We start from the raw sequence: 24,503 nt of genomic DNA on the forward strand, positions 1-24,503 counted from the left end.
TTTGTCTCTAGAGATAAAAATAATGTAAACACTTTTGTCATTAATATCTTCATTAGGATTCTTAAATGAACATTAAGAACCTGCCCTTTCACTCATATGTACTTGCTTACATTTTTACTACTCAGAATATGACAAAGTTAGCAAATTAAGATGGAAATTGTTTGGAAAAGCCTTAGTAGGTGATGCAGCACCCATCAGCTTTCCTCACTCTGTGTCAGTTCTATGATCAGGATGGCAGTTTCTATGATCTGGAGGCAGAGGTAGGTTTCAGGCTGATCTCCCAGGAGGGAGCAGACCCTGGGCGCTGGCTTTACATCTGTCAGCTTACCTAGGGAATCCTTCAACTCACAGGTGAGCCCGTTTTTTAATGTGCAAAGTGAGACAGCTCAAGATGAGGACCTTCCACCTCAAGACATGGGTCCTCAGCCAGCCAGTTAGTGAACCATGATTTGCTAAGAGTCTACGAAGTACAGAGGACTGTGCTGGGCTAGAAAGTAGATTCACAAAGAGTAGAATGGCCCTTGACTCCAACTAGAGAGTCAAGATAGGCTCTTGGAAAAGTTAGATACCGTTTGGAGGCGGTGTATGATTAGGAGCCAGGCGTAGTTCAATGAAAGCATCTGTTACACCAGGCCCTACAGTAGCAGCACTTCAAGGTTGGCCCTGGCATGGGAGTGGGGCAGGCAAATGCAGCTGCCTTTAAAGACGGAACTAAACACCGAGGCTTTCCTGTGAACACATGGTATTTGTCGGCAGTGTGAGCTCTCCTGTCTTACTTTACTTACATTGGAAGGAGTCTGGATGCTTCTCTGTGCGTGTTGTAACTGGAGGGCACACGGTGAGCCTACCAGTACTAGGGCGCTAAGGGAAACCAACACTGGAGGAGCACTAGGAAATTGATGGTGAGTATGGAAAAGCAAAGAGACTTTGGTGGAAACATCTAGTTCTGCTACATGAAGAACACATGCATGTCTACCGAGGGCCAGGTGGGAGACTGTGGAATAGCAGTCAGTGCCAAACCTAAGGGCCCTTATGGGAATCTCACACAAGGAAAAGCAGCTTCCTTAGGCAGCGGCAGAAAAGGGATAGAATTTGAGCTACGCATGGGGACCTAGAGAGACAGGAGAAAAAGGAAGCACTGGTCCATAGGGATATGGAACGGAGGCATGAGCAGTCTCTGCCTTTTAGTGTTTCATCTTCCACGTGGACCCCACATCCGTTTCCCAAGGATGCAGGAAACTGTACTTGCAGGTGCCCAGGGAGAGAGTGGTTGGCGATCTCCGTGTCCAAGTATAATTTTCCAGAATTGGAAATAAGATTCTCATAAAGATATAAAATGAACATGTCAAAATTGTATTTCATCCACCAGTTAGGAAACCAGTGAAATAGTAAATTGATCCAAACAGTATTTGAGGAACTAGTATTTATAGGCTTAAGGAAGAATGTTAGATTAAGATTGCTAGGTTATACATAAAACTGGGTAATACCTTAAAGCAGGGGTCCCCAGTGCCTGGGCCATGGACTGGTACTGGTCAGTGGCCTGTTAGGAACCAGGCTGCACAGCAGGAGGTGAGTGGTGGGCGGGCGAGCATGACCACCTGAGCTCCACCCGCTGTCAGATCAGCGGTGGCATGAGATTCTCAGGAGTGTGAACCCTATTGTGAAATGTGCATGCGAGGAATCTAGGTCACACACTCCTTATGAGAATCTAATGTCTGATGATCTGAGGTGGAACAGTTTCATCCTGAAACCATCTCCTCACTGTCCCCCACCATCTGTGGAAAAATTGTCTGCCACGAAACCAGTCCCTGGTGCCAAAAAGGTTGGGAACTGCTGTCTCACAGAGCAGCAAAATCATACATAATCTTTGAGGTAATGTTTTTCACCCCTAAAAAACCTGTAAGTTAACATGTAACTTCACAGTGTACGGACTCCAATCAGACAGCAGATGGCAAAATTAAACACAAGTACACTCTTCTAGAGAGTTAAATAATCCTTGGGAGGCTTGTAAAGCAATACTATCATATTACATTGAGAGGATATGGCACCCCTTCATCTCCCACCCCCTCCCCATCCTGCCCAACTATCTAATTTCCAAGTTTTAGATAGTTTGTATTAATATTAATAAAATGCTTTGGAGTTAAACCTGAGATTGAACCCCAGTTTCTTCACTTACCAGCTGTGTAATGTTGGGCAAGTAATTAAACTACAACTGGATTAACTTGCTGTATGTTGGGAGGAACACATGAGATAGCTTTTGTAAGATTGTAAGGTGCCTGGCATATGGTAGGTACTCGGTAAATCTTAGTTCTTCTCTTCACCTTTCCTCTTTTTAAAATTAAGACACTTCCACCTTTTGTCTGGCCTTTATAGACCATATATGCTTTATTTAGAGAACTCTCTGCATGTGATTACTGTTTCAACAAAATGGAGAGTTTTGATATTCTTAAAAAATTTTTAAAAATAAGTTATTAGATACACGGTCTTGCTATATTGTCCAGGCTGAACTCAAGCCATTCTTTTACCTCAGCCTCCCGAGTAGCTGGGACTACAAGTGTGCACCACCTGGCTTGATATTCTTTCTTTCTTTTTTTTTTTTTTTTTTATGGAGGGGTGGGAATACTTCTTGTTTAGATGAAAATATTAGTCTTGTCTTCTTTATACGGAGGATTGGCTTCCCAAGTGATCCTTTGTGGCACTCACTCAGTGAGTATTTTAGTGTCCATGTTGAGGTTTGTGAGGAGGAGGAGAAGGCACAGAAGCCCTCTAGGAGTGGGCTGTCCATGTACCCTATCAGTGTTAAAGGTAAGTGCAGAGGGAGTCACCAGAGCTGCCAGAGGGACTGTGAGCTGGGCTTATCATAGTGAGATCTGGGTTCCTGGAGAATACGTTTTCCTCCCTTCTCTGTAACTGCTCACATGATAACCTGTGTGCTGGCCCTTGATTTTACCTCCCTTATGGAGTATGATATTAATGTAGATTAATAGGTCAGGTCCCAAATTCAAACTCATTTCTGCCACTGTTTACAACTTTTTTTTTTCCCCTTGAGACGGAGTCTCGCTCTGTTGCCCAGGCTGGAGTGCAGTGGTGCAGTCTTGACTCACTGCAACCTCTGCCTCCTGAGTTCAAGTGATTCTTGTGCCTCAGCCTCCCGAGTAGCTGGGATTACAGGCATGCACTACCACGCCTGGCTAATTTTTGTATTTTTAGTAGGAATGGGGTTTCACCATGTTGGCCAGGCTGGTCTCAAACTCCTGACCTCAGGAGATCCACTGGCCTTGGCCTCCCAAAATGTTGGGATTACAGGCGTGAGCCACCAGGCCCAGTCGGTTCTTCTTTTTAGTATCGATACTTGTGTTTTTTCTGCCTCACTGCAGAATCCAGTATGGTCTAAACCTTGTTCAGTATTAATGGCCACGCAAGGGAAAAGATCCCTAGCCCCCTTTCCTCATTTCTGTGCGTAACTCTAAATGAGGTGTGATATGGTAAGTCCCTTGGCAGTCCAGGTTCCAGTCATTCATTCATTCATTCATTCATTAGGCAACAAGTATTTATTGAGCAAACCCTGGTGCGAAGCCCTGGTGTTTTTTCTGTGTATGTAAGAGCCTGCTCTGATGGAGACAGAGGGTAATCAAGTCAACAAGGAAGATCAGTAGAGATTATGATAAGTGCTATGAATGGAACAAATGAGATGAGGAGGAACTGTACGTAAGCTGCTATTCCTAGTAATTTTAATTGGGGTGATCAGAGATGTTCTTCTTGAGGAGGTGGCTTTCTAAGCTGAAAATCAAAGGATGAGAATGAGTCAGCCATGGGAATAATTGAGCAAAGGACATTATAAAAAAGGGGACAGTGCAGAGAGCTGTGGGATGTTTGGCTTGTCCAAAAAACTGAAAGAAAGACCTGTGGCTAGAGTCGAGTGAGTAAGGGGATGTGGTCAGAGGCTAGCGGGGCTGTTTTAGGGCTCTGTAGATAGGGAGAATGAGTTTGGGATTTTTCTAAGTGCAATGGAAAGCTCTCGAAGAGGTCTAGAAAACTGGAATGGTGTATGCTTATTCAAAAACATGAAGTAAAAGAATGATATGGTTGTCATGTGAAGAATTGAATGGAGGGTGTCAAGCACAGGAGCGGGGAGACCAGTAAGGCAGCCCTTCTGGAGGTCTCATGGCTTGGGCTATGCTGAGAGTGGTGGGGATGTCAGAGAAGGATCTTGGAAGATTAGGCTGGGTTGTGGTGGACCCCAGATACCTGGATGAGGAGCTTAGGTTTGGTTTTTGCAGCTGTGAGGGAGCTGTTGTGTATGTGTGAGTTTTTGAGTGAGGGCATGTGTGTTTGTGTATGTGACTGTGAGATTGTGTGTGAGTCACTGTGTCTGAGTGCGGAGTGCGTGTGTGGACTTCTGAGTGCATATGAGTGTGTGCGTTTCTCATCCTGTTGCACTGTGATCAGGCCAGTGGCATGAAGCAAAGGGCTATCCTGTGTGGCACAGAGTAAACTGGGGGAAAGGCTGGTGGCAGGGAGACGAGCTGAGAGGGTGGTGCAATGAGATGTGAAATGAAGGCCCAGAGGATGCTCACTTAGCTAGCCACGGAGAAAGAAAAGACTACATGGAGCAAGTCCTGTTATTTATTTTACTCTACAATTGGGATGATTGAGATTTAGGAGTGAAAGGCAACTTCCTAAAAGATGTCATAGTCTCTTTAAGTTAGACCAGTTTGATCACTTGCTGAGTATTTTAACAGCCTTATTTTAAAAAAATAAATAAATCTCACTGAAATTCATGTGCTTGATTTCTGTGAACAGAGTTCCATGAGCGTTAAGTTGATTGATTTTACTACCTGCTATATCTTCCTGCCAGGACCACTCTCCCCAATGCATATATTCGTTTTCTCTTTTAGAATTCTTGAGAAACTAATTTAGAATTCTTGAGAAACTCATTGTATTTTTTATTTCCCCCAGGACATTTTTGAAGATGCCTTGGAAACCATCTCAATGTAAGTAATAACATAATAAAAAGTATGTAGTCAAGAAAAATTGATGGTTGTCTTACATAAAAAGTAAATGTTTCATTCTCATTTTTTTGGAGAGTACTGCAGTGGCTATTTTCAGAAAAAAGTCACTTTTCTATAATTAAAGAAGTTGTGATTATATTTAAGAAAGGACCTATCTAATAATACTCTCAGATACATTTCTGAGTATTATTTTGTGTAACAAAATAAAATATTTCTCAACAAATTATTTGTTTATAACTAACTCTTTTAATAGTTGTTCATATTTATTTATATCATTAGTCTCATTTTGTAGATTTTTGTGTTTGGTTTGCACTTAATTTTATTAAAAGCATTCACTGTAAGCCTATATAGTTTTTGTAATAATTCTAAATGACTAAATCATATTAGATCAAGTGGAATATTACAACTTACTTAACTGCTTCTCCATTGTTAGACATTTAGGTTATCACTGGCTTAAAAATGTAAAACTAAGTTTTACATGTGTATAGCTTTGTCATATTTTGAATTGCTTCTAAAGGTTAACATTACAAATGTAGAACTGCTGAATTAAAAGGGATGAATATGTTCAGTGTTCTTTGTATATCTCTAATTGCCTTTCTGTATTAATTAACTTCAGCTGCTATAACAAAACACAATAGCCTGGGTGACTTAACCAACAATAATTTATTTTCTCACAATTTTGGAGGCTAGAGGTCTGAGTTAAGGGTGCTAGCATGGTTGGGGTTCTGGTGGGGGCTCTCCTCTTGGCTTGCAGACTGCCTCCTTCTTGTTGTGTTCTTACATGGCCAAGAGAGTGACAGCAAAAGCTCTCTGATGTCCTTTCTTATAAGGGTGTTAATCCTATCCTGAGGACCCCACTCTCCTGACCTCATTTAAATCTGATTGTCTCCCAAAGGCCCCATATTTAAATTCCATCATGTTGAGGGTTTGGGCTTTAACATGCACATGTTCAGGTGGGGGTAGAGGGGCATAGTTTGTTTTACAGTACTTCCACAAGAGTATTATCAATTTAGTTGGCTACCAATACTATATAAGTAAAGTGGTTTAAATTGTCACATTATCATCACTGGGTATTATTTGAAAAACAGTTTTGCAACTTAAATGATACCTACTTTAGTATTTTTAAAAATTATTTAAAAAATACATTGCGTCTTTTGTATGACTTCTAGTTTTCTTTTGTCTCTTAGCTTTTTTCAGAATGTTTCTCTTAACATACTTATGGACTTTAAATTATATATACCCTAATCTTTTGTCATATTTGCTATAGATATTTGCTCCAGATTGCAATTTTTCTTTATTTTAGAACGACACATTTTTATTTTGTCCAAAAGTTTAATGTTTGTATTTTTTTTGTTTGTTTGTTTGTTTGTTTGAGACGAGTCTTGCTCTGTCACCCAGGCTGGAGTGCCGTGGCGCTATCTCGGCTCACTGCAAGCTCTGTCTCTCGGGTTCACGCCATTCTCCTGCCTCAGTCTCCCGAGTAGCTGGGACTACAGGCAGCCACCACCACACCCGGCTAATTTTTTTGTATTTTTAGTAGAGACTGGGTTTCACTGTGTCAGTCAGGATGGTCTTGATCTCCTGACCTCGTGATCCGCCTGCCTTGGACTCACTTAAGTGTTGGGATTACAGGCGTGAGCCACCAACGCCTGGCTTATAGTTTTTTTTTTTTTTTTTTTTTTAAACTTAATTGTGATTGGAATTAACCTATTAATTAGGAGCAGTTTCAGATTTACAGTATTATTGAGGAGGTAGTACAGAGTGTTCCTGTGTAACCAGCCCTGGTTTTCTCTATTATTAATTTCTTAAGTTAGCGTGGTACATTTGTCACAATTAATGATCAATATGGATATATTATTGTTAACTAAAGTTCATACGTTATCCAGATACAGTTTTTACCTAGTGTCCTTTTTCTGTCTCAGGATTCCACCCATGATACCACTTTACATTTAGTCGTCATGTCCCCTTAGGCTCCTCTGGGCTGTGACAGTCTCTCAAACTCTCGTTGTTTTTGGTGACCTTGACAGTTTTGAGGAGTACTGTCAGTTATTTTGTAGAACGTCCCTCAATTGAGATTGGTCTGTTTTTTTTCCCCTCATGATTTGACTGTGGTCATGTGTTTTTGGGAGGAAGACCCCAGATGGAAAGGGCCATTCTTGTCACATCGTAGCAAAGGTCCATGATATCAATGTGACTTAGCACTACCGATGTTGAACTTGGTCACGTGGCACGGGTAGTGTTTGTCAGGTTTTTCCACTGTAAAGTTACCCTTTTACCCCTCCTCCCTTTTTGTACAGTACTCTTTGGAAGATAATCTGTTTATGTGATTTTTAAGAAATCACTTCTATGGTGGGCAAGTGATCACCAGTCAGAAATCTTACAATTATTCAACCCTGCTCCTCCCTGGGTATTGGCGGGAACTGAGCTTGGGCTGTAGTAGGCGATCGCAGTCCAGGGGATGGAAAAGGATGAGGCCGTGGGGCTGCTGATTGGAGTTTACCGGAGGAGACACTGCTTTTTCCAGCGGGAGCTAGCATGCCACACACACCAGAGAGGGGTGCAGGCCTCACAGAGGAGGACGGGTCTCACTGACCAATGGGACCACTGTGACCTGTGAGCAGTGCACATTGATGCTTGTGCTTCTCTGAGCTCCTACTGGCTTCAGTAGGCTGGTAGTGACTTTACCTTTGGGACGTCAGGAAGGCATTGCAAGTAGTTTTTAACATCTATCAGTTTTTTAAAAAATCAAACCATAGAAATAAACAAAAGCCCTGAATTCAACCCAGCTGAAGTTAATTCCTATCTCATACCAGCCCTAAAATTGCTAGTCCACTACTACTCTTCCAACACCGTTTGTCAGGTCCGTGAGGGAAAGAATTGATATTTGATATCTCCTTTATCAAATAAGTTCATTAAAATAATAACACACTGTTTTGGGGCTTTCCATTCAGTTCCTTTGATCTAGATGCCTCTGTTTGCACAAAAACAACTCTTTTGTTCAACCGCGTTAGATGGTTTAATATTAGCATTGTCTGGTTCTCAGAACATCATCCAAAATGACTCCTGTGATGGAGATGCTTTCGATTTGTGACTATCAGAAACCCCTTTGTGTACTTTTTGTTTTTGCTTTGAAATAAATTTTATTGTGTATATGAGGTATACAACATGATGTTATAAGATACATATTTAGTACAATTTTACTATAGAAGAACAAATGAAGATATCTATTGTCTCACATAGTTACCCTTTTTTTTTTTGAGACAGAGTCTCGCTCTGTCACCCAGGCTGGAGTGTAATGGTGTGATCTCAGCTCACTGCAACCTCTGCCTCCTGGGTTCAAGCAATTCTCCTGCCTCAACCTCCCAAGTAGCTGGGATTACAGGCGCCTGCCACAACATCCAGCTAATTTTTGTATTTTTAGTAGAGACAAGGTTTCAACATGTTGGCCAGGCTGGTCTTGAACTCCTGACCTCAGGCGATCCACCTGCTTTGGCCTCCCCCAAAGTGCTGGGATTACAGGTGTGAGCCACTGCGCCTGGCCTAGTTACCCATTTTTTTTTCCTCCTGTGGCAAGGAGGAAAAATTTAATTTAATTTAGCAAAAATCCTGAATACAGTGTACTATTTATTATTAACTATAGTCCTCATGTTATACATTAGATTTTTTAGCTTGTTCATCCTTCATATTTGCTAGAGAAACCCCTTCATGTACTTTTAAAGTGGGGAATTCGAGAAGCATTGTGTGTCTTGGTGTCTTTTATTCTACAGTCATTTCTCATCCTGAAGACTGTAGCTTCTTAACACTGCCTCAGTTTCTAATGACCACACGTTTTCCCTTCATTGCCTCTGGAACTTCTCTGTGACTGTATTTATCTGCCAGCAGTTTCTTTCTCTTGTCTAATTTTAACTTCCCTGTCCTGCTCAGTTTAACAAATCCAAAGGTTTCCCCATTTTAGAATTTACCTTGCCCTTTTAGGTTTCTGGTGTGCATTGTTTCTCGTGTCCTTTAGACTGTCGCTTAAACGTTTGTGTGTCCTTTTCAGTGTTGCTGAATTGTTCCATTCCTCTCACCTTGGTTATAGCAACACATTATAGGAACCCTTCTCCTAATGGAGAGAAATAGAGCCCAAAGCCAGAAGATGTAGCCAGATTAGATGCTGGAGTCCATACTCGAAGAATCTTGTAGCAGAGGCCTCCATTCAGAGTCTGTAATTGATTTCAATCTGATTTTAATAAACTTTGCCTTTTGGTCTTGTGCATACTTTTGCCTTACAGCGTTCTGAGAGGTATTGTAAGGGGGTAGTTTCCAAAGCAGAGCTTGTTGGTAATGACAAAAAATGGCAGTGAGAGAACAAAGGAAATATTACACACAGCCATAAAACTCCAAAGCACAGCAGTGTGGTTTCATTTTGCCTTCGTGCACACAACTACATGTACCTTCCTGGGGAGATGGGACTGACCACAGACTTGACAGTCAGACTTGAACTCTAGTCCCAGTTTGCCATTTACTAGCTGGGAGGCCTGGGACCAGTTTCTCTGAGCTTGTTTTCTCCTCTCATAGATTTATTGAGAGGATTACATGAAATTTAAGTTAAATGTGATAACGGGAGTAAAACACATAGTTGGTGCTCAGTGAATATCGGTACTTTTCTGCTTTCCCTGGTAGGAGTGTGGGTTCTCCAGAAACATAGAACCAATAGGAGACATAAAATGTCTATATATGAAGAGATTTGCTGTAAGGAATTGACTCATGTGATTATGGAGGCTGAGAATTCCCTAGTTCTGCAGTTGGCAAGCTGGAGACACCGGAGAAGTGATGGACTTCCAGTCCAAGTCAGAGGCCTCTGATTATAAATACATGTTAATTGTAAAAATTTTCTTCACTTGTTTTTATGTGAACTTTTTGTTTGTCCTCATTTCAGGGTTTGTCAATATTTCGCACATTTCCTCTTAAATTGGTGATACTATAACATTCCCTTTGTGAATTCTGCAAAACTGAGTAGAGTTCTTTTTCCTTACACTTACTGAAGCATACATTTTGATCTTATGTTTCTAGTGCAGAGAGCAAATGCTTCAATCTCTCTGTATCAAGATGCAGTGCTCTTGCCAACCTGATGATTAATTTCTTCCAGTGAATATTTTCTCTTGAATGCCTAATGAAAGGATTCACACTAACAGATGAAGGAGGCCTTAAATTGTTTCCACAAAGGAAGTCATTTCTTATTTTTCTTTTTCTGCCTAATGAATTTACCACTCTCAACATAGATTTTTCCTACCTCTGGATCTTTGTGGTAATGATTGTGTTATTTTAACTATTTTGAGAAATTGCTAGTTTTGTAAACTGGTAGATCATACAAAAATCTCCACCATTTAGAACTGGAGGAAAAATTAGAGATGTAAAAAAATGTTAGTGGTACATTGACCATGTTCTTTTTAAAAATTAAAATAGGCCAAGTGCGATGGCTCACGCCTGTAATTCCAGCAGGCTGAGGTGGGTGGGTCACCTGATGTGGGTGGATCACCTGAGGTTAGGAGTTCAAGACCAGCCTGGCCAACATAGCAAAAACACATTTCTACTAAAAATACAAAAATTAGCTGGGCTTTATGATGCATGCCTGTAATCCCAGCTACTCGGGAGGCTGAGGCGGGAGAATCGCTTGAACCTGGGAGGCGGAGGTTGCAGTGAGCTGAGATTGTGCCACTGCACTCCAACCTGGGCGGCAGAGCAAGACTCTATCTCAAAAAAAAAAAAAAAAAAAAATTTAAAATAGTTTGTGAACTTTATGACCTGTTTGGCATAAGGAGGTGACCTCTTAAGGAGCAATTGTAAATTAGACCCATCGCGTGATATATAGAAATTTGTCACAATAATATGCAGTTCTATATTAGCTATAGTCTCTTGCTTCCTGATTTAACAGTTCCATGCTGGTTTGCACTTCCAGTGCTCTGATGATGGAGTGTCCTCTTTTCTCAGTGTTAGTACCCGGTTGCCATCTCTGACAATGTAGTGGTGGATGTAATAAATCTCTTGATAAATTAACTGTGACATGGCATGTGAAGAGTAAATATAGTGTTTTGGGAATTCCAAAAGAAAGCTATCTTTTGGTTGGGAGATGGGGGTGCTGGCATTTGCTTTGGGTTTTGAGGGGTGGGTGGCATTTCAGTTGGTGGAGCCAGTGCAGAGGGTCAGAGGTGGCGACATGCTGGGTGAACAGCTCTGAGGACAGTGGCCAGAGCACAGAGCAGTGAGTTTGAAACACCAGTGGGGCCCTGGACACAAACGAAGTTGGGTCATGGAGGATTCCTGGTCTTGTCTAGTGGGGAGAATGGACTAACCATTTATAGTCATCGTGATTTGGTGTTTTGTTTTTGTTTTGTTTTTTTGACAGGATCTCACTCTGTCTCCCAGGCTAGAGTGCAGTAGCGTGTTCTCAACTCACTGCAGCCCCAAACTCCTGGGTTCAAGCACTCCTCCCACTTCAGCCTCCTAAGTGGCTGGGACTACAGGCAGGTGCCATCACGCCTGGCTAATTTTATTTTTTGTGGAGACACAGTTACCCTATCTTGCCCAGGCTGGTCTTGAACTCCTGGATTCAGGTGATCCTCCCACCTTTGCCTCCCAGAGTGTTGGGATTACAGGCATGAGCCACTGTACCTGGCTGGTGGTATTTTTGATTAACCTCTTTCTCATAAAAACCACTGTGGGCAGTGGGACAGAAATCTAACTGGAAGGCCTGGTTGGGCACTGATTAATTTTTTCTTTTCATGGTAGGTTAGAGAAGTCAGGGGAGACAGATCAAACTTATGTTCAAAGACTGTTAGAGCAGATACAGGTTTAATATATTCTCAGCGGTGGTCTTTCATATTCCAGAGCATCTTACGAGAATTTTGAATTTATCCTCACACAGAAATCCATATGTGTTCACGAGAGTCCTGAGGTGGTATGAATACAATGGAGATGAATGTGTCTGTTTGCAAGAACTGCTTTGAATTTGTACTTATCTGTAGAAGGTGAAATTGGCAGATATTTTTAGTCAGGTAATTAGAAGCTTACAATGGAAATAAAAATATTTTGATTCCTTCTTGGCCTTTTGTCTAAGATCAACTGTAGTATAAAACTACTTTGTATGATAACATTTCTCACAAGCTTTTTCCTTCTCCACACCTTCTCTTTTGAACCATAAGTTGTAGATTAGAGTGAGGTAAGGCCTTTAGGGCCATTTTCTTTTCCTCATTAGGTTAGATCAATTGGTGTTGATCAACTACAATAGTTCTGTCTGTTTTAATTAAGGGTGAATATTGGTGAATGATAGTTGGAAAACATCTGTTATTTTTCTTCAGAGTGGTTAAGTTATAAATAGTGACTCCAGGCAGTGTTAGATTTGTTTTCATTTTTCTCTGCTGTTTTTTTTGGCTCCAGTTTTTCCCTGCAGGTAATATAAATGTTACTCAAGTCTGGAAAGGGAGTTTTGTCCTCTCTTAATTTGATTTTCTTAACCAAGTCGATAGTTATTTTATTAGATCTAAGATGCCATTGATATTGTTATCTTATATATTCTTAAGGAAGGAAAAAAACACAATGAGGAATTTTAAGGAGACCTTGCATAAAGGAAAGGAAAAATAAAATCATCATGCAGGAAGGCACAGCAAGGAAATGTGTATATTTCAACCTTGTTATTAGGTAGGGAGGGGAAAAAAAACCCTCTAATGAGATTCTCCACCCAGATAATTTTTTTAAACAGCTCTATTGCAATATTAATTTATATCTCATATAGATTCCTATTTTAAGTATACAATTTAATGCATTTTAATGTATTTACAGAATTATAGAACCATCACGACAATCTAACTTCAAAACATTTTTATCATCTGAAAAAGAAAGCTGTGCCTTTTTATAGTCATTCTCTATTCCCACCCTTAGCTGGGGCATTAACTAATCTAATTTCTGTCACCCTTAGCTGGGGCAACCACTAATTTAATTTTTGTATATATTTTATATAAATAGAATAATCTAATTTGTATTATTTTGTGTCTACACATGTCATAGAATGTGTTAGTACAGATAGATGCTCCTTGACTCATGATGGGGTTACATCCTGATAACTTCATCATAATAAAAAATATAGTAAGTGAAAATGCATTGGATGCCCTGACAAACCCATTATAATGCTGAAAAATTGTAAGTTGAACCATACCAAGTTGGGGACCGTCTGCACTTCATTGCTTTTTATGGCTGAATAATTTTCATTGTTATGAATTTATCATATTTTATTTATCCATTCATCAGTTGATGGGCATTTGAGTCATTTCCAGTTTTTGGCTATTGTGAATAATGCTGCTGTAAACAATTGTGTACAGTCTTTGTATGAACATGTTTTAAATTATCTGTCATACAGACACAGAAGTGGAATTGGTGAGTTGTATGGTGAACCTATGTTTGACTTTTTAACGCTCTTTAGAATTTGAATTGTAAGCTGGTTTGGAGTCTGAGTACATATAAATGGTGTCACCCCCCCCAACAACTTCAGGCAGGTTATTTAACTTTAAGTGGATCAGGTTAGTGGTGTCCTCAGGTAATTGACAGAAGCAAATGCAGATCCTCTCCCTAAGAACATAACTGATTTAGGGCAGTCAAAGTTGCTGTCAATTTTAAGATGTATCTTGGGGTTAGGGATATTCCATGATGAAAATTTGTATGTCATGGAGTCAATGATATAGTAAATGGAAATAAAAGTTCTTTAAAAAGCTCAAGGTAAACAGCATTCCTGGTGTTTTTTCCTTGTTTTTATTACCACTTGGCTTGCTTCTCTTTGTATTTTCTTTTGTCCTATTAGATCTACTCTAATGGTCTGCTATTGTATTTAGACCTGCCACTGTGAAGTTCTTCATATAAGTTCATAGGGGGAATGAGAATGTGTGTTGTACATGTTTTAAGATATAGATCCTATAAATGCTTCTTTTCACTACAAGAAGTGACAAGATTTCATAACTTGAAGGAAAGCCTCTGAAGGAAAGCTCCTTAGCAACACTTTGGTCCAGTGATCTCATCTTACCAAGGAGGTCCCAGCAGAGACGGAAGACTGAGTCGTGGTCGGGGTGGTGTTGGTGCAAAGTAAATGACCAGTGAACCCCTATGAGCAGGACCTTTGTGATTGTGGTTGCCTTGCTGCAGGCTCAGTATCCTCTCTGACCCTCTCACCCTGGTAGCAATGCTTAGCTTGTGTCTGAAAGCCAGGACTTTGCTCTTACACTGAGTTCCTTGCCTCCTCCATAAGTAACCTTCTTGATATGGCTGCTGCTCCCTGCTGCTGTCTTTGGCTGTTTTGATAGTTGTAATGGGAAAGAGGTCCAATCATTGCTTCTTTGATCACTCACTAGGATGTTTCACAAACACATTAATTTTTATGTCCCAAACTGAACTCTTGGTATCCACCTCCTTTGTTTATCTGAAAACTTTGCCTTTTCTGTAAATGTCTCCACCCACCATCCACCCATTTGTTCAAGTCAGAAGCTTGGGAGAGACATCTCTGATTCCTTTCTTTTCTTTTAATTTCCACATTACCAAGTCTGATGATTTCTACCTCCAAAATATATTTCCCATCTGTTCGCTTTCCTCTCTCTCCACTCTATTACATTAGCTTAAGTGACTATACGATTTTGCTTGGACTACTTTAAGAGCTGGCTAGTGGTTAATGTGTGTTCCTGCTTCTTTTGTTCTCTCCCTCCACTTTTCCAACTGCACCCCACTTCTTCTTCATACAGCAGCCCAAGTTATCTTACTTTATTTTTTCTGAGACGGAGTTTTGCTCTTGTTGCCCAGGCTGGAGTACGGTGGTACGATCTGGGCTCACCGCAAACTCCACCTCCGGTTCAAGCGATTCTCCTGCCTCAGCCTTCCTGAGTAGCTGGGATTACAGGCACCTGCCACCACACCCGGCTAATTTTGTATTTTTAGTAGAGACGGGGTTTCTCCATTTTAGTCAGACTGGTCTGGAACTCCTGATCTCAGATGATCTGCCTGCCTTGGCCTCCTAAAGTGCTGGGATTATAGGCATGAGCCACCATGCTCGGCCTAAAATTATTTTTAAAAATAAGATAATTTGGGCTGGGTGCAGTGACTCATGCCTGTAATCCCAGCACTTTGGGAGGTCACAGCAGGTGGATTGCTTGAGCCCAAGAGTTTGAGACCAGCCTGACCAACATGGTAAAACCGCTTTTCTACAAAAAATGCAAAAAATTAGCCAGGTGTGGTGGCACATGCCTGTAGTTCCAGCTACTTCGGAGGCTGAGGTGAGAGGATCATCTGAGCCACAGAAATCGAGGCTGTGTTGAGCTGTGATCGCACCACTGCACTCCAGCCTGGGCGATAGAGGATGACTCTGTCTCAAAAAAAAAAAAAAAGAATTTTAATATGACCAATTTTGAACATCTACAGAAAGTAAAGAAGATAGTAAACCGAACCTTATATACTAATCACTTAGCTTGTATAGTTGTCAACTCAAGGCCAATCTTATTTCATCCATATCCTACCCCCAGATTATTTGGAATCAAACCCTAGACATGATAATTTATTTCTACCTGTAAAGATATTAAAATATATTTCCTGAAAACAAAGACAATCTTTTTCATAATTACCATTCAGATACCAAGATCAGGAAATTAACATTGATATAGAGCTATAGTTTATATGCTTTATATGACATCATTTTATCTGTGTTTTAGCTTGCAAAGGTTGCTTTTTAAAAATATCACAAGACTGTTATCACACCTAAAATGTAATAATATCCATCCAGTAACTTATCAGTGCTCAAATTTTTCCAACTGTCTCATTTATTTTTTAACAGTATGTTTGTGTGAATCAGGACGAGTGATCCTTTCAGAAATTAAATGGGATGATTTCACTTCCTTGCTTAAAAATCCATCCATGAGTTTTCATGTCTAAAGTTGAAGCCCCGGCCCGGCTCGGTGGCTGACGCCTGTAATCCCATCACTTTGGGAGGCCGAGATGGGCGGATCACGAGGTCAGGAGATGGAGACCATCCTGGCTAACACGGTGAAACCCTGTCTCTACTAAAAATACAAAAAAACTAGCTGGGCGAGGTGGCGGGCGCCTGTAGTCCCAGCTACTCGGGAGGCTGAGGCAGGAGAATGGCGTAAACCCGGGAGGCGGAGCTTGCAGTGAGCTGAGATCTGGCCACTGCACTCCAGCCTGGGTGACAGAGCGAGACTCCATCCCCCCAAAAAAAAAAAAAAAAAAAAAAAAAGTTGAAGCCCCAATCTACCTTTGTTCATAAGGCTTGAGGTGGTTGGGCTCCCACATACTGCTTCTGCCTCATCAAGGGCAACTCTTGCCCTCATGCATGACCCTCCAGCCACAAGCCTTATCCAATTTTTTGTCGTGCTGCTCCGGATTAGAGCATATTTGCCCTAACTCTTTTCCGGGCTTTTTGCTGGCCATCCTCCACTCTCAGGTGGTGTGTCCTCCCACTTTCTCAGTGACTCCACCAACGTAGTTACTCTTCCCCCATTTTTCTGTCTTGGCATCTTGTTTGTGTTTGTCACTCCATTTCTCATTTTGCAGTTAATTGTTATTTGTTTTTTGATCATCTGTTTTTTTAAGGTTTAAGTTCTGTAATAATGGGTCTGCTCTACTTTGCTTGTCATGGTGTACTTGGCACCTATGCACCATGCTTGCCACATAGTAGGTGCTCAGTATATATATGTTGGAAAAATGAATGTGTGAAATTAATATACTGTCTTAGTCCATTTGGGCTGCTGTAACAAAATCCATTAGACTGGGTAATTTATAAACAATGGAAATTTATTTCCTCACAGTTTGGTAGGCTGCAAGGTCCAAGAGTAAAGTGGCAGCAGATTGAGTGTCTGGTGAGGGCCCGTTCCTCCTAGATGGTGCCTTCTTTTTGTTCTCATGTGGCAGAAGGAAGCCAAAAATAGTGGAGGGAGGGGAAAGAAAAAAAAAAGGAAGAAGCAAAAAGGGACAAAGAGACTCCCTCAAGCTTTTTTGTTAGGGCACTAATCCCATTTACAAGGGTGGAACCCTATCACTTCCCAAAGGCCCCACCTCTTAATACCATCACCTTGGGGGTTAGGTTTCAACATATGGATTTTGGAGGGACACAAACATTAAACCATAGCATATACTATTAAGAAAATATAGATGGATCCTCAGAGTAGACTGCTAGGATTTGCAGTACATTAAAGAAAAAAAATCTAGCCATCATTGAGTTCTTAATGAGTATAGGGCACAATGATAATTGCTGTGATTATTCAAATAGTTAGTTAAGGGATCTTCTGGAATACACATTTTAAAAAGATGATTGTGGCTGATTGTGTTCGTAAACTGAAATGCACACATAATTAAATAAAGTCCAAATGTTTGGGCATAGTAAACACTATCCATAATTGTTGGTGTCTCCATTGCCATTTTTATCTGATGGGCTGACTCACTTTTCACTTGAAGTTTGTATAAACGAGCTGTCAGAATCTTAAAGGATACAGTGAGCTCATTGCCTTTTGTTAACTTTTTACCCTCTTTTACCTGACATCCTTTTTTTCTTTCTGACGCCTTCATCCATTCCCTTTTCATCTACCTCATGATAAAAATAGGAACCTAAGATGACTAATAAAACACCCAAAAGCAGATACTTGTGAGCTTTGTCTTTTGAAATGTGCCAAACTTCTTCATTGCTTGTGTTCTGAAAATTCATCAGTCTTTCTGGTCCCCTTTCTGTTTCCTTCTTCCCTCTTTCCCCCTTTTGTCTCTGGTTGTAGAACATTATTCTATGACCAGAGAATAGAATTCCTCAAAGGCATAGTGATATTTGGTTTAGGTACATTTTTGAGTAATATATAGTTCAGTACCATGCATGCTATATGTCTGAAGACTTAATAGCCACCAACAAATTGGAAGAACCCTGAAATTGCCTAAAACTGAAGAGATATTTGGGGATTTACATATAACTTTTATTACTGTATAAAGTAATTTCTATGTTATTTATTTTTATTGTCTAGAATGAAAATATTCATACCAGCAAGGGTCTTTTAAAATTACCTTGTAAGCAGGATGTTATAGTTAGAATGAAAAATGTTAAAACTCCATATAGCTCTGATGAATTAACCTTTTCAAAGGTGTGGGCATAGTTTTTGGTCTCCCCTGTAGGCAATACAGCTATAAGCTTTTGATTTTTATTTATTTTAGTAGTTAGGAAAGTTTTCTGCAAGAGTAACTTGACTTTTATGGAGGAAAAAAAAAAAGTCTGTGTGTGTGTGTGTGTGTGTGTGTGTGTGTGTGTGTGTATAAAGTTCTGTGTGTCAGATCTCCCATTGGCTTAAGGGATTCTTTGCCATTTAAAAATTTCAGCCTATTTTGAAAGAAATTATACCTGTAATGTGTAGCTTGCTTATATTAAAATAATTTTATGTAATCACTGTAAGAAAATTAAGCCTGTGATTGGTTATGTAAAACGTATATTTTAAACAATACATTCTCTTTGTCTCAGTACAGTAGATGGGTCCTATATTTTCAGCAGAACTTAGTTATGTAACTTATATAAGGATACCTTTTCAGAGAATCCCATATAAGTAAAAATTATTTGGTAATATGTATTTAACCTACAAAATAATTTATTTGAAAGCATTTTGTAAAACTGCAAAGTGTAAAGCAAACGTAACATAGTATATACGTATAATATATTGAAGAGCACTGCTGTTTTTGTAAAAGCATTATTTTTTTCAAGATACAACACATTTTGATATAGCTATTTCATACAGTCTCACAATGGCTCCCTTAAACTATAAAAATACTTTATAAAGAGTTACAAAAAGAATACATTTATTAAAAAACCTAACAAATATCTAAGAAATAAAAGTGAGTGTTATCCTTGCTCATTTTCCAGTTCTGAGACCTGCCGCATCAAAACAGGGAAAAGGAAGGAAAGGATGCCTGCATGGCATTTTTTTTTTTTTTTAATGCTAGTTTTATGAATTTATAGACACTCCAGGTTTAAAAAGCCTTTACTGAACACATCCTTTACATCAGGCATTAAGCTATTTTAGGGGGACAGACTTGACATAGGGGGTATGGGTATGGAATGGGAGTGTCCAAGAAGTCTGGAGTCCACATTTTTTCTCCAGTCAAGTCTCAATGTTGACAGTGGCCAGGGGCCAGGGGCCGGGGCCAGGGGCAAAGGGGAGAGGGACACATGTGCAGGGATGTGTTGCTTTGTACGGTTCTTAGTAATAAAGGACAATAGTTGGAGATGTTATTGTTTAAATATTAAGACAAATTTAAGGCAAATAATTCTATCTTTTTTGGGTAGAGAAGTATGTTTCAAACATGGCACCAACAGGAAAAAAGAGTGATAGTTTTGATTGTTATGACAAAACGCTTATAAACCCATTTCAAAGATAATGAACTGAGATTTTGAACATATATGAAAGAAGGTTACACTGCAAACGGATCCAGAAAGAAAACACTTTGATGAAAATATTGGCAAAGGGACATAAGCAGACAATTAAAAAAAAAAATACAGGTCAGTCAGGCCGTTATATTAATTTCCTATGGCTGCTATAACAGATTAAAGCTTGGTGTTTTCACATAATACAGGTTTATTCTCTTACAGTTCTGGAGGTCAGATGTCTGAAATGGGTTTCACTAGGTCAAAACCAAGGTGTCCCCTGGCCATGCTCCCTTGAGAGGCTCTAGAGGAGAATCCATTTCCTTGCCTTTTCCAGCATCTAGAGCTACATTCCTTGCATTCATTGGCTCATGGCCACATCCTGCATCTTCAAAGCCAGCAGCATAGCATCTTCAAATCACTCTCCTTCCATGGTCCCACCACCTTCTGTTTTGCGGTGTCTCTCTACCTCCCTCTTGTAAGGAGATTTGATTTGTGATTGCCTTTAGGGCACACTCAAATAACCCACAATAATGAGTCTGTTCAGGATCCCTAATATCTATAAAGTCTCTTTTGTCATATAAGGTACCATTCATAGGTTCTAGGTATTAAGGCCTGGATAACCTTGGGTGCCGTTATTCAGACTACCGCACCTATCGAATAGCATGTGGGGTGGAACAATGCATGTATGTTTATCTGTGTATGTATGCATGAAGCCTGTGCAAGGACATACATATGGTATGTTTGGGATTGATTATTTCATGTGTTGAGATTACAGGGTATTTATAATTTTCGAAAAGTTCCTTTTATATACTTTTTTTGTATTTTCAGAATTTTTATGGAATATATATTAGTGATCAGAAAAAGCTAAGTAACTCTTGGAAAGATGGTTTTTTAATAGACAATTTTGTAAGAACAGTTTTAGATTTACGGAAAAGTAGAAAATATACTGGAGTTCCCACAGACCCTATACCTAGTTTCCCCTGTGATTAGTATCTTACATTAGTATGGTACATTTGTTACAGTTTATGAACCATTTTGGATGCACATCACTAACTAAAGTCCATACTTTGTTCAGATTTCCTTAGTTTTTACCTAATATCCTTTTTTTTTTTTTTTTGAGATGGAGTTTCACTCTTGTTGCCCAGGCTGGAGTGCAATGGCGTCATCTCGGCTCATTGCAACCTCCGCCTCCCAGGTTCAAGCCATTCTCCTGCCTCAGCCTCCCGAGTAGCTGGGATTATAGGCATGAGCCACCATGGCTGGCTAATTTTGTATTATTAGTAGAGATGGGTTTTCTCCATGTTGGTCAGGCTGGTCTTGAAGTCCCGACCTCAGGTGATCTGCCTGCCGCAGCCTCCCAAAGTGCTGGGATTACAGGTGTGAGCCATCGTGCCTGTCTTGTGTGTGTGACAGAGAGAGAGAGATGGAGTTTCGCTCTTATTACCCAGGCTGGAGTGCAATGGTACGATCTCGGCTCACTACAACCTCTGCCTCCTGGGTTCAAGTGGCTGCCTCACCCTCCCAAATAGCTGGGATTACAGGTGCCTGCCACCATGCCTGGCTAATTTTTTTGTATTTTTAGTAGAGACGGGGTTTCACCATGTTGGCCAGGCTGGTCTCAGGTGATCCATCCGCCTTGGCCTCCCAAAGTGCTGGGATTACAGGCATGAGCCACGGCGCCTGGCCAGTATCCTTCTTCTTCTGTTACAGGATCTGTCTCATCCAGGAGATCACTGGATGTTTAGTTGTCAGGTCTCCTAAGGCTCCTCTTGGCTGTGACAGTTGTCAGACTTTCCTTGTTTTTGATGACCTTGACAGATTTGAAGAGTACTGATTAGGTATTATGTAGGAATTTTGTACGTGTTGGAATTCGTCTGGAATTTTTCTCATGTTTAGACTGGGGTTATGTATGGGTTTGAAGGAGGAAGCCCAAAGAGGTAAAGTGTCATTTTCATCATATCCTATCAAGAATACATACTATCAACATGATTTATCACTGTTATTGCCCTTGATTGCCTGGCTGGGATATTGTTTGTAAGGTTTTTTCCACTGCGAAGTCACGGCTTACCCCTCACCTCTATCCCCTTTCCATGTTGCAGTCTTAGGAGGTCACTATGTGCAACCCACAATGAAAGAGTCTGGGGAGTTACGCTCTTTAAGGCAGAGTTTATCCACAAATGATTTGGACTTTTTTCCCCCTCTTAGACTGTACCAAAAGGGTCATGTAAAAAAATCCTCATCAAAGTGTCATAAGAGATATTGACAATATCTCAGAGGATAAGAGTCCAGTATTCTCAAAAGAATCTCGTAAGGCTTCATGAGATTCTGAGCATGTTTCATTTTAGGTTGGAGATTACTAAGAAACCTGCAGTAACTGACCATTTAAGGGATATTTAACATCATATGGGTGGCCCACCTTTTGTAATTTCTAAAAGGATATGTTGTAATTGATTAAATACTTAAGATCTGTACACATTAGATCAATTATTCTCTTACATGTTACATATTATTCACAAAAATGTAGTTGGAAGCTGGACTTAATTTTGAAAGGAAAAAAGAAAAATTAGATGAGAGATATTTATACTGATGGAAAAATGAATGTGTGGAATGCACTTTACGAATAATTTTGCAGTTGGGCTTGCAGTTCTCTTTTCCTTCCTTGAAAAAGCCTGACCTTCACAACACCAGGTCTTTTCATGTTTCTAAAGAATCTGTAGTTTTGTAGTACAGCACACATGATATTTGCTGTCATTTGGTGAATATCTGTCTCCCCAACTGGACTGAGAGCAGGAGGGGAGCAGGGACCATGTGTGCTCCGCTCATTGCCGTGTCCCCTGTGCCTGGCACATAGTAGGCATACAGATATAAATGGACTGTCATTGCATATGCTCTTTTGAACTTTTAGAAATATGGGTGGTTAACTATAGGGTACATTTTTGGGTAAATAATCATAACATAATTCTGTGTGAAAAGGGTAGTTTAAAATAGTAGTATCAAAGATACATTTAGCTGTCTTGTCCCATCCACATGAGGTGTGTGTATATATATATATATATATGGAGGGGTGTGTGTGTATGTGTACATGCATATACAGAGGGGAAGAACACTAGAAGTACATTATTGCAAAACATTAAGAGTGATTCTCTCTGCGTTATAAGATTATGGCTGGCTTTAATTTTCTTCTTTGTTTTTTAGCCCTTTCCAAGGAATGTACTATTTTATAATTTGGAAATACCACAATATTTTACCTGATATTACTTTTTTTTTTTTTTTTTTTTTTTTAGATAGAGTCTTGCTCTGTCATCCAGGCTGGAGTGCAGTGGCATGATCTTGGCTCACTGCAATCTCTGCCTCCCATTTTCAAGAGATTCTTCTACCTCAGCCTCCCGAGTAGCTGGGACTACAGTTGTGTGCCACCACACCTGGCTAATTTTTGTGTTTTTAATAGAGATGGGGTTTCTGTGCCTCAGCCTCCCGAGTAGCTGGGACTACAGGTGTATGCCACCACACCTGGCTACTTTTTGTGTTTTTAGTAGAGATGGGGTTTCTGCATATTGGACAGGCTGATCTGGAACTCCTGACCTTGTGATCTGCCTGCCTCAGCCTCCCAAAGTGCTGGGATTACAGGCATGAGCCACCGTGCCTGGCCCCGGTATTACTTTTATAATCAGAAAAATTAGTGAGTCCTATACTAAGAAGTTTCAGTTCTAGCATGTGCAAGAGCCCTTGAGGCAAGATAAGAAATTTGTGAAGTCAGCGACCACCTTATTCCCCAGGAGAGCTTTTATCTATTTAAACCAGAAAAGTACAGCTGAACTTTAGAACTGTGTTCTATCTTAGAGTCTTTGAACTAGTATTTCCTCTGCCTGTTATCTTCAAGTTTCATCAAAACCACTTCAAATATTGTTGATCAATTATTAATTTAAAAGTGGAGTTTTCCAACTATGTTAGTATGACTGTCATGTCATATATGTGTTTAATCCCCTTTGCTAATTTAACTTTTGTGCATTAATCTAAAAACTTTGGGGAAAAATTAATTTTCTCTTATTTAGTATTTTTTTATTTTTTATTTATTTATTTATTTTTTTTTTGAGACGGAGTCTCACGCTGTTGCCCAGGCTGGAGTGCAGTGGCGCGATCTCGGCTCACTGCAAGCTCCGCCTCCCGGGTTCCCGCCATTCTCCTGCCTCAGCCTCCTGAGTAGCTGGGACTCCAGGCGCCCGCCACCGCGCCCGGCTAATTTTTTGTATTTTTAGTAGAGACGGGGTTTCACTGTGGTCTCGATCTCCTGACCTTGTGATCCGCCCGCCTCGGCCTCCCAAAGTGCTAGGATTACAGGCTTGAGCCACCGCGCCCGGCCCCTAGTATTTTTTTAAAAGTCCATGATATAAAATCTACGTCTAAGTCGGCAATAACAGCCTACATTTTTCCTTAAGACAAAAGAGATCATTCATTTTTTTTTTCTTAATTGACCTTTTTTAGATAGGAGATGAATCCCTGGATTAGATGAAAAACATGAAAATATTCTGTGGTTTTTATAAATCCAGGCCATTTGTATTTTCCTTGCCTGTTTCTCTAGATAATTAAACAGTGATGGATTAGAATTAGGCTGCAGCAGAGACTGGGGGAAAAAAATCTCCCGGCATCCCTTCCTGCAGAAGCATCCGCTACGGCAGTGAGTGTAGCTGCCACTTTAACTGACATGTCTTAAATTCTGCCCTGGAAAGCCCTGGGATGCTGTCAGCTGCCTCGGCAACTACTTTGCTTGTGCCTGAGAATTGAGAGTCTCATTGGAGACCAAGGAATAAAATAGAAATTGAGGATTTTTGTTGGCTTTAAAATTGAGGATTTTCTCTTCTTTTTGTTGGCTTAAAAAAAAAAAAATCTGATAGAAGAGAGGGAAAGACATCTTCATAGTGGGACTGTATTCATTCCTCCAAAGTTACAGCTGCTCTAAATCTGTGAGTATGTTGTATCTGTTTAGCAGTTCCTGGGGGTATGATTCAAATGTTCTCTTTAAATCTATGAGGTTTTAATTTAAGGAAGACTATGTAAATTGTTTAAACCCCAGT

General features: G+C 40.2%; 1 protein-coding gene across 3 annotated transcripts in view; it reads left to right on the top strand.

Annotated features, from left to right (window-relative positions):
- The window catches only part of TTC39B (tetratricopeptide repeat domain 39B), a 140,909-nt gene that overhangs the window by 35,357 nt on the left and 81,049 nt on the right, over positions 1-24,503 (top strand). For 2 of the 3 annotated variants that reach the window (XR_012424677.1, XM_005581685.5), the window contains exon 2: positions 4,960-4,994. Coding sequence is in view for 1 of the 3 variants with exons in the window: in XM_005581685.5 (XP_005581742.2) it covers positions 4,960-4,994 (35 nt within the window). In the remaining 2 variants the exon portion in view is untranslated. Of the gene's footprint in view, positions 1-4,959; positions 4,995-24,105; positions 24,393-24,503 lie in introns of those variants that run through there. The other variant, XM_005581692.5, reaches the window with a different exon arrangement.

This window comes from Macaca fascicularis, chromosome 15 (assembly GCF_037993035.2).
Source record: "Macaca fascicularis isolate 582-1 chromosome 15, T2T-MFA8v1.1".
NCBI classification, from domain to species: domain Eukaryota; kingdom Metazoa; phylum Chordata; class Mammalia; order Primates; family Cercopithecidae; genus Macaca; species Macaca fascicularis.